We start from the raw sequence: 10,982 nt of genomic DNA on the forward strand, positions 1-10,982 counted from the left end.
ATTTAAGTTTTATAATATAAAAGACTCTTAATCTCAGGGCGGGTTGCTAGGCAATCAGAAACAGATACTTCTACTATTAACACTTAATTAAATTAATATCTCTTTTACAATTGTATTTAAATTTAGGTGTAACAAAACTAACCAATTTCATATACTCTTCTTTTGATGATTCTTGGTATCTTCTTTTCCTATAATCTATGTTCTGTCCTATCGTCCAAAATGGCTTCCTACTCTTGCTGGACAGAAATTGATGAGGACCTCCTCATCCTGGAGACATCATTTCACCTGCGCGCCAAAACAACGAAATGCCCCTCTCCTCTCCTCTATCTTCGATGTTTACTGATCAATCCAAAAATAATCGATTGTGGTACAATCGCTCCGCTTTACTTGCTATGGTTTGTGATGCAAACAGTCTATTGACAATTGTTATGTTTTTCTATTTCTTCTTTGATTTTTCTTTTTCTATAATTACTGTATAGAAGCAACAAAGGTTGAAAAACTTTAATCCATCTTAACACAACCAACCCAATGAACACTTTGGAAGGACGCGCACCGCCATCTTTCTTGTTTAAAAAATAACGTATTTCTTATAGACAAAGAAAACTGGTTAGCTTGCTTTTTGATTTAAAATAACAAATAACAATATTAAAATGATACATAAAATAAAACATATTATTAAAAACCCTTTATACATCAAAATATACTATTTACTAAAAAAGAGCATATTACAATATATATATATATATATATTTTTGTACCCTATTGCTAGATGAGGATGAATATTGATTGAATTAAACCCAATTGAAAGTTTTATATCAATTGTTGTAATTATTTAAAATTAAACATTTACGTGTACATAATTTTTAAGATTTGGTTAACATAAATTGAGGCATAGAAATGGAAAAGGCTGTATGTAAGTGCCAGAAATACAAAAAATAAGATTTTGACGGGATAAGGCTGAAGAACCGATTGGTAACTACTGGAAGTTCCTATCTTAAATGGTTTAGTTCCTTGAGCTGTAATTTGTTCATAATTTTGAACAAAATCCGTGGCCAGCCACCTGTTTTTATCGTTTTTCTCAAAACTAGTTTTTCGACACTTACAGCCTTATCCATTTCCATCCCTCAATTGCTTTTGAATATACAATGTTTTTGGTAATTCTAATTGCCATATTGTAATATCCAAATTTATAAAAATAAATAAAAGGAAATTTAAAAGTTTCTGTTATTCTCAGATCTAAAATATAGCTTTGAAAATGACAAGGTTCTCATGGAAAGATTAAATATTAAATAGGTATGAGAATTTTATTTTAAATTTTATAATATTATTGACTCTTATCTCAGGGCGGGTTTTCCAGACAATCAGAACAAAGACACTTAAACTAAATTAATGGCTGGAGATTCTCAATGTCTTCTTTATCTTGATGCTACCTGTGACAGTTGGGTTGGTCCTCTACTAGTTTTCAACACACATCTCATCCACCGGCAATCCAACAAAGAGTTTCTTTCTTCCTACAATTATATATTCTTCTTGGATGACTGCAAACTCTTGATATCTTTTTTCTCTGGATGTCTACGGCTGAGAGTAGACAAAGGTTGGTCCGTACCACCTCTTCCTGGAGACATCCTCCTAGTTGCCTGGACATGTCCAATCCACTAGTGATCCAAACAACAAGTGCCCTTCTTTGTTCATCATTCGATAGTAGAAGCAAACATCGATTGTAGCACAACTATTCTAATTCACGTTGTAAATAATTCATTGATAATTGTTATCATGTTCTTAGATTAATTTGTACTAGAATTGTGGCAGGAAAACAACAAAAGTTGAAAAATTTCAATCCACCTCAACATAGGATTAATTTCACAAACTTTAAAAGGACATATACCACCATCTTGAAATATTTGAAACAAGTTTGTTTTGGCCTCCTTAACTTCTGAATGATGAAATTGGTTAGCTTGTTTTTTGGTTTAATAAAAGAAGATTAACGAATATTAATGTTGATACATAATATAATATATAACTAAAAACACCTATACATAAAAAACAACTTTTTATCAAAAAAGAGGATACTACAATATGTACAAACAATGTCAACTGCTCAAAATTTCATTCGTCGGACGTTTAAATGTTGAACTTGTAACATCCCAAAATACAACCAGTTCTAAAGTATCAAATAAAGCAAATGACACAATTGGAGTATTACCGGTTACAAGTATAGCTTTTTGACTATGTTAGTGAAAAACATCAACCTGGAAATGAAATGGTGAAGGGGTCACTGATTTAAATAAATTTTTCTTCGGTAATTCTACTCCTCCCCCCCAAAATGGATTGTGTTTGATCCAATGTTTCTTATTATTTTTTTCTGCCTATGTTATCTATAGATTTCAAGGTTATTATCTACTGAAGGACTTTTTCTTTGTGTAGAATAAGAAAAAAACTATTTTTTTACTAAATAATTCAACAACACTATCCAAATTATAGTCTCAAAACATTTATTTCATTCACATGTCCAACGTTTCGGCCAATCCGGCCATCCTCAGGGACAATCTTAATTTACTCAGAGACATATTATTTAACCCTTTTAAAAAACTCCATACAGGCAATTCTGCCCAGGTCAAAATATTTACATCTAATATGTCAAAAATACAATAAACACCTAATAAGTCAAAAACATAAAACCAGTCAAATTATTTCACTTTTACCACAATTTATACACAGAGTGTATAAATTGTGGTAAAAGTGAAATAATTTGACTGGTTTTATGTTTTTGACTTATTAGGTGTTTATTGTATTTTTGACATATTAGATGTAAATATTTTGACCTGGGCAGAATGGCCTGTATGGAGTTTTTTAAAAGGGTTAAATAATATGTCTCTGAGTAAATTAAGATTGTCCCTGAGGATGGCCGGATTGGCCGAAACGTTGGACATGTGAATGAAATAAATGTTTTGAGACTATAATTTGGATAGTGTTGTTGAATTATTTAGTAAAAAAATTGCCAGTCTCAAGAAAGAAATTTAAAGATTATAAATAAAAAAACTATTGTTGAATGCATCAAATATTAAAAAACGTTTGGGATAATTTTCATTGCCTATATCCACTATCTAGATGGTTCCTTTAAAAGAGGTTCAAACACATTATTTCCATATGACAGTGCAATACATCTCACTGCACCAGTAAAAAACAAAAATAAAATATCTGGCATGTCTACTCACCCCTATACCCTATTCCCATTTCATGATTTCAAATGGTGGGGTAATGTACTTTTGTAAGGAAAATAGTTAATGATTTGTAAGGAAGAAGAAATTTGAAGATTTGTTTGGTATCTTCATAATTATATAATATTATTACGGATATCATTATTATATTTGTACTACTTTTATATTCTCTCTTTTTTATTAATATAACTAATTTTTAAATTAAATTCAGAATTTTTTATGTTATGTTGTTTTTAAATTTTATCATAATATTGTTGATACATTATTTCATTACTTATCAAAGGTGATCTTATTTTCAATTTACATTAGGTAAAATTTTGCTCTATTTAATCTTATTTTAACTAATTTATTACTGCATCAATATTTTATAGGATCCAAGCTTTCTTAGCCCCAAAACTGATTTGATCGATATAGAAATTGGCTTGCAAGATTTATTGGATAGACTACAAGAACAAGCCCAAGCGCTTAATAAATGTAGGGAATGCCGAAAAGCCCTGAAGGTTGGATAATTTGAATAATAACGTCAGAAATATACTTAATTTTTTTTGTTAATTACTTTAATTTGTTTTATAATCTCAGGTTGCAATTGAAAGATATGAGTTTCTAGATGAAGCCATGACACAGGTCAAATTAAAACAGCGTTTATGGGAAAATGTTGTACAGTGGGATGACATTGTTCACGAATGGGAAAATGCAAATTTCGAAACATTAAATGCTGATGAAATACAGCAAACAATTGGTAAATATCTAAAAAATCTTATACAGTTCGAGAAAAATTTTCCACCTAATCAAATTGTTCCAAATTTACGGGAAAAGGTAGAAGCTATGAAGGATAAGGTATATTAAGATTATGTTGGTTTTTATTTTTACTATTCTATTATTTAAATTGACAAATGTATGGTGATTTTGTGTTTGTTTCTTTTATACAGCTTCCTGTTATTAATAATCTGTTAAACCCCAATGTGAAACGAAGGCATTGGCTACTACTAGAAAAAATTTTGAATTGCAAATTTTTACCAGATGAGGTAAAAACTTTGAAGAAATTAGAGGAATTGGGAATGTTTAATTATCCTGAAGTCATTGCGGATTTGTCTGCTCAAGCTAGTTCAGAATCTGCCTTAGAAGGACTCTTAAAAAAGGTTTGATATGGACCCTATTTTGAAATATATTCTGGATATCATTTATAATGACCTCCAGGGGACCAAGCATTTTTGGTCATTATAACAGATCCTTATTATAACCAATCACTATACATATATAAATGTGAAATCGGAATATTTTAAAATTCCCTTAACTAATTTGTGATCTGTAATTGATGAAACCAAGATTACTTGACTGAAAGTGTCTTCAGTTTGATGGCTATTATAATTGTTAAAGCCTAAAAGTTCAGTTTCTTTTTTAATTTAATTTTTATTTACGTCCAATTTGTGTTTTTATTTTTTGTTAATTATTAGTTTATTTTATTTTTTTTTAACCACACATTTCTTGTATTTTAAATTTATATTTAAAAATTTGCTACGCAAAATAAGGTACTTAAGGAAGTTGTGGTAGTGTATAATAAATACGTCATTGCGGTATAACATTTTTACAACAACAGTACTGAATACAGTAGGATTATAGCCTGGATACAGGCTGATAAAGCAGTCTGCAGTCAGTATTAGCAAGGGTTGGATCAGTCTGACTTCTTTCTCGTTCTCAGCACGGCTGTTCAATCTTTTTTTGGGACACTGCCTTTCTAGAGACCCTCACCCATCATCTTATTTCTACCGAATCGACATTGGCATCAAGATGTCTTTTTCAGATGAGATTAGACTTGACAAGTGTTATCGATATGCTCATATCGACCCATCCGGCCATCTACTGTAAGTGCCATCTACTATTTTTTTTTTCTTCATCATGCTAATGTCATACTTCCTTATTTTTTTTGTTTTCTAACTAACTTGGTAGTAATTATTAGTGGAAAATTTAACTATTTTTTTTTTTTTATGTAAAGCAAAGTGTTTTAGTTTTGGTTATGTTTTATTTCATAATTCATTTTTTCTTTTTTTTGCAATGACAGTGTGATTCATATTTATATTTTAATATTACTAACCACTGTCTATGTCCGGGACAGTGTTAAGAATGGTGCCAGTTTGATTCCTATCTGGAGGTATTTGCTTTTATTTTGTGACAGACCAACAAAATAAATTTAACCTTCACATTCTCGTTAAATAAAATAGATCGATAATCTGTAGGAAAAGGTAACGTTTTGTTCCCTTGCTGGAGTACTTAAGGGGGATCAAGCTAAATTAACAACCATCATTTCTTATATCATCATATATTAAAATAAATGATGATTTTAGTTGATCCTTATTTGATTTTTCCCAACCCTTTGATAACATAAAATTAATTAGAAGCAATTGGAATCTTTTCCAAGGCAACGATAGAACAAACCTTTTTGATATGTTATGCCATAAATATTTCATCAGAAGTCAGTAAAGAAATAATATAAAACAATTGTCTTAATTTCATTCCCTTAACTACAAAATATAGAAATGGGACATCTGTTATTTTCTTATTTATCTTGAATATCTGTTCCAAATTTTATTTCCTTTGACTCATAGGAATGTGGGGAATGAGTTATTGCCATCATGATTAAAATGGCCCTTTTTACTTATCTGAGTCCAGGATTTATACTTTACTTTACAAAACTGGCTTTGCGGCATACAGTAGCGAGCTCTAGCAACAGCTAATAGGAACCAGCTCAGCACGCCAGTGTCACATGTAGAACATTTGAAGCTCATCAAGTCATAACTTTTCTACTGCTGTATATTATCATAGCAATATATTGAATAAGCTCTTTGATATTAATTAGAGTAAGAAAATTGAAAGTAATAATAATATTTATTAGTAGATATTTAAAAGCAGTATAGGAATAAAAATAAAAAAACAAATGGAGAGATGTTCGGAGGTGCGTTCAGCAAAGATACACAAATAAGCAAAACTTATTTATTTGTTCTGAGGTTTTGACCTTAATTTCATATATTCGTGTATTTCCAAGTTTATTATTATTTTATTTTCTCTGAATTAAGGTTGTTATCTGGTTCTGTTTTTCAACCCTGATGAAGGCCTGAAATTCAGGTCAAAATGTCAGCACAAATAAATAAGTTTTGATTATTTGTGTATCTTTGCTGACTGCACCCCTGACCCCTGACCATCTTCTCCTCATATCAATCATTAACACTTCATAATGAAAAAAATAACTGAACCTCTACAGCCCTCTACTCTACTCTTTATAGAGGGTGGGTATGCTGCAGAAGGGTTCCTGAACCTACAACGTTCACTTATGGCTAATGTAATAAAATAAATAATTATCTGCCACATTCGGACTTGAACCCGGGCCCAGGAGCTAGTAACAGTCCCTTACTTACTGAGCCTATTTCAAGCATTAGTTCTATATAATATTTGTATTTTTAGGTTGAAGATGCTTGGAAATCACTTGAGTTTACTGTTGTACCATATAAGGATGCAAAGGATGTTTACATGCTTAGTGCATTGGAAGAGATTAATACTATCCTTGATGAAACTCATATAAATTTAAGTACTATTTCCAGTTCCAGAAGTGTTGGACCTATAAAACCAAAAGTTGATGAATGGAATGAAAAAGTAGAGTTATTCTCAAAAACTTTGGTAATTATTGCGTGGATCTGTCTTTGTTTTTTTTTTATCGTTTTAATTATACTACTTGACTCCCTGTAGTTCGGGTATGTTAATTATAATTCATACTTTGTCCTTCATTATTGGTTAATTACACAGTAATAGTTTTAATATTATTTAAGTCTATTTATCATTATTTTAATGTTAAATATTAACAGGTATTCCTAAAAATTTTCAATTTTGTGATTGTTTCAGGAAGAATGGACAAATTGTCAAACTAATTGGTTATATTTAGAACCTATTTTTTCTGCTCCAGATATTCAGAGGCAGTTGCCTAATGAGGCTAAAATGTTTCTCATTGTTGACAAATCATATAAAAATATTATGAGAAATACTTATAAGGTATTCTTATTTTTTGTTTTGTTCAATGCATGTATATGTTGTAATAATTTAAAAATTATTAAAATAAAATAGATTGAAATTCTATATTTTTAACTCAATTCTCATATCTAAAAGATAGCTTGGGTTCAAATTAAAAACTTTAATATTAAATAGATAATAGAATTTTATTTAAATTTTATAATATAATGGACTCTTAATCTCAGGGTGGGTTTCTAGGCAATCAGAAATAGACACTTTTACTATTAACACTTAATTAAATTAATAACTCTTTTAGACATGTATTTAAATTTAAGTATAAAAAAACTAACCAATTTCACAATCTTATTTTCTATAATGCTATGTCCTACCGTCAAAAATGGCTTCCAGTCATTCCAAAAAGCTATGTCTCTCTCCCAACAATGGCTTCCAATCTTTCCCGCTTCCAGCCGACGGACGTCCTCTCACCAGGCAATCCAAACTCAGAGTGCCTTATTCTTCTTGGTTGTCTTCTTTTTTTTTCAAACTGTCCACCATTGCTGGACAGAAATTGATGAGGACCTCCTCATACTGGAAACATCATTTCCCAATCGCACCCAAACAACGAATGCCTGCCAAAAACCAAAACCTGTCTCGATGTTCCATGTTGTAAACATCGATTATTGCACAACAGTTAGGGATTTTTGCAAATGATTTACTTTCTGAATATTACTTTTTAGCACTATTTCTTGACTTCTATTTTTTCTTAAATTTACTGTATTTTCAATTATGATGGGAAGAGTTAAAATAGTTTTTATGATATTTGAATCTGCTCAACATGGCCTTGATTCAACGGACTTTTTGAAGGATATGTACCGCCATCTTGGTTTTGTTTTGAATCACGAATTTATTATAGACAATGAAAATTGGTTGCTTGCTTTTTGGTTCAACAAAACAAATGAACAGTATTAAAATGATACATAAAATAAAAACATATTAAAAACCCTTTCTACATCAAAATATACTATTTACTTAAAAAATCCATCAAAATATACTATTTACTTAAAAAATACATCAAAATATACTATTTACTTAAAAAGAGCATGTTACAATGTTTAAGTATTTGTGAGTACAATTACCAACAAACACACTCAAAAACGTAGTATGATACTTATATATTCACTTATGTGCATATCTTTGTCTCTTTGTGACTAATGCAATTTTTATGAAAAATGAGATTGATTACACAGTCATTTATAATAAAGTAAATATTTTCAAATGAACAATTCTATCATCATAAGTACTAGGAGAATAAATTTAATTTGTTATAGTAATTGTTTTATTACTTCATATTTGTCTACCTGATGATTTTTAACTTGACTAATACTGCAATGTTCAATGCTAAACTATCTGTAAAAAATAGTGAGCATTGAATTGTACTGTTTGTAAACATATTCTTAAAATTGACATATAACCTCATAGACTGACAATGAAACTTGTTGATATTAGCTTCTACGAAACCAATGTCTTTCTTTTTGTTTATTTTTTGTCATGTAAAGTTGAACCAATGGGTAAACATTTTAGGAGTAGTCCGAAATGCATTTAAGTTTTGAGAGGGCTCAATGGTACCATATGTGTAGTAGGGTGGCCTTTAGAGATTGATTCATTTACTAAAAGTTAAAATTTTGCTGCTCCGACCTTATTGTCTTGTTTTAATCAAGAAAAACTCACTTGAATTGGACAATAATTGGCGACTCTGAAATACCCTTTCTTTTGCAGAAACACATTTTTATTCGCATGCATATTTCTATAGAATAAAAAGATAATGTTAAAAAATTGACATTAAACCTTGTTGCAATAAGATATATGCTTTTCATAAGAGGAGATTTTGTAGCAGCTGAGAATTTTTTATGGTCTTCAGCTACAAGCTATTGAACCAATTTGTAGCAGAATATGCAATATATGATCGTATAAATGAAGAAGGTTGTGGTAGTAGGAGTGGGTAGATAGAGGACCTCCAGGAGAGACAAATCTCACTTTTGGTTTGGCGACGGGAGAAGAAGGAAAGTGCTCAGAAAAGGAAAGGTACTATTGCCTTATAGGTAAAGTTGGAGAGACACATGGTAGATATAGTATTAGCATGAGTTATTTATTGTGTTTGATATTTGTAAAAGAGGATAACACTGTTGTTCCTGACAAATGTTGGTTTTCATAATAATCAGTAAAAAAAAAAATTAAATAAGGAATCTATCATTAGCAATTAATTTAAAGGTCATTAAAGTATGGTTAATCACTTTACTTTTTATCTGTAGATTAACCAGGAATTGTTCCCATAATAACGCACGATACCATTCTCACAATAAAAACTAACAAACATTCTTATTTCATAAGTAATAGTATCTTATTCCTATTTTAAATGTAAATAAATATTTATCTAAAATCAAACTCGTTTATTTATTACAAATTGTTTCTCATTTTCATCTTTTGTGAGATTTTGTTGCATTCCTGCATTAGTATAATGCATCTTTCTATTCCTTTTTTGTATGTAAATAAATGTTTATCTAAAATCAAACTCATATATTTCTTACGAATTGTTTCTCATTTTTATCTTTTGTGAGAGTTTTGTTGTATTCCTGGATTAGTATATGGATTTCTGCAACAGCATTGACTACCATTATCTTATGAAGTTTTTCAATTACACTTTTACAACCCGAATCATCCTGCCATGTTGAAGGGTCTTCAAGTCGGTGCTGATCCAAAATTTTGTAAAGAAAGTTTTTTTTGAACTGGAGTTACAAAGGTTGTAAAATCTTTTTTATATATAATCTTTTTAAATTGTTCTTCCTCTCAGATAACTGAAAATGATCTTGAAATAGGTACATCTTGAGTACATTAATTATATTTGATGATCATCTAGCATCCAGGAATACAACAAAACTCTCACAAAAGATAAAAATGAAAACAATTCGTAAGAAATATATGAGTTTGATTTTAGATAAACATTTATTTACATACAAAATAGGAATAGAAAGATGCATTATACTAATGCAGGAATGCAACAAAATCTCACAAAAGATGAAAATGAGAAACAATTTGTAATAAATAAACGAGTTTGATTTTAGATAAATATTTATTTACATTTAAAATAGGAATAAGATAATATTACTTATGAAATAAGAATGTTTGTTAGTTTTTATTGTGAGAATGGTATCGTGCGTTATTATGGGAACAATTCCTGGTTAATCTACAGATAAAAAGTAAAGTGATTAACCATGCTTTAATGACCTTTAAATTAATTGCTAATGATAGATTCCTTATTTAATTTTTTTTTTTTTACTGATTATTATGAAAACCAACATTTGTCAGGAACAACAGTGTTATCCTCTTTTACAAATATCAAACACAATAAATAACTCATGCTAATACTATATCTACCATGTGTCTCTCCAACTTTACCTATAAGGCAATAATGACTCACAGCTTCTAAAATTTCAAATGATCTCCTTTAGAATGCTGCTAAGAAATGTTATAGACAACAATTTTTGGTAATCATCTAGTTGATTTTTCTATTCAGAATGGCGGTGTCCAAGAATGGTAGAGGCATTATTATTATTATTACACTGAGGGTCGGGAATCCCTTCCTCACTTCGACCCAATTGGATCTTTTGTGAGTTACCCCTCTTTCCACTAGAGATCCCATATGAATCCTATGCTTCTTATGAAGTTCAATAATTCTTTTGGGTTTATTCTAGAAATGTCTTCAGGCTCCAT

At 30.0% G+C, this 10,982-nt stretch overlaps 1 protein-coding gene across 5 annotated transcripts in view; it reads left to right on the forward strand.

Annotated features, from left to right (window-relative positions):
* Dhc16F (Dynein heavy chain at 16F) overlaps positions 1-10,982 on the forward strand; it is a 185,333-nt gene that overhangs the window by 55,102 nt on the left and 119,249 nt on the right. For all 5 annotated transcript variants that reach the window (XR_010844016.1, XM_067049737.1, XM_067049735.1 and 2 more), the window contains 5 exons: positions 3,590-3,718; positions 3,798-4,055; positions 4,148-4,357; positions 6,675-6,887; positions 7,110-7,256. Coding sequence is in view for 4 of the 5 variants with exons in the window: in XM_067049737.1 (XP_066905838.1) it covers positions 3,590-3,718; positions 3,798-4,055; positions 4,148-4,357; positions 6,675-6,887; positions 7,110-7,256 (957 nt within the window). In the remaining variant the exon portion in view is untranslated. The remainder of the gene's footprint in view (positions 1-3,589; positions 3,719-3,797; positions 4,056-4,147; positions 4,358-6,674; positions 6,888-7,109; positions 7,257-10,982) is intronic.

The sequence above is a fragment of the Halyomorpha halys genome, unplaced genomic scaffold (genome assembly GCF_000696795.3).
Source record: "Halyomorpha halys isolate HHAL.00 unplaced genomic scaffold, Hhal_1.1 Scaffold487.1, whole genome shotgun sequence".
NCBI lineage: Eukaryota > Metazoa > Arthropoda > Insecta > Hemiptera > Pentatomidae > Halyomorpha > Halyomorpha halys.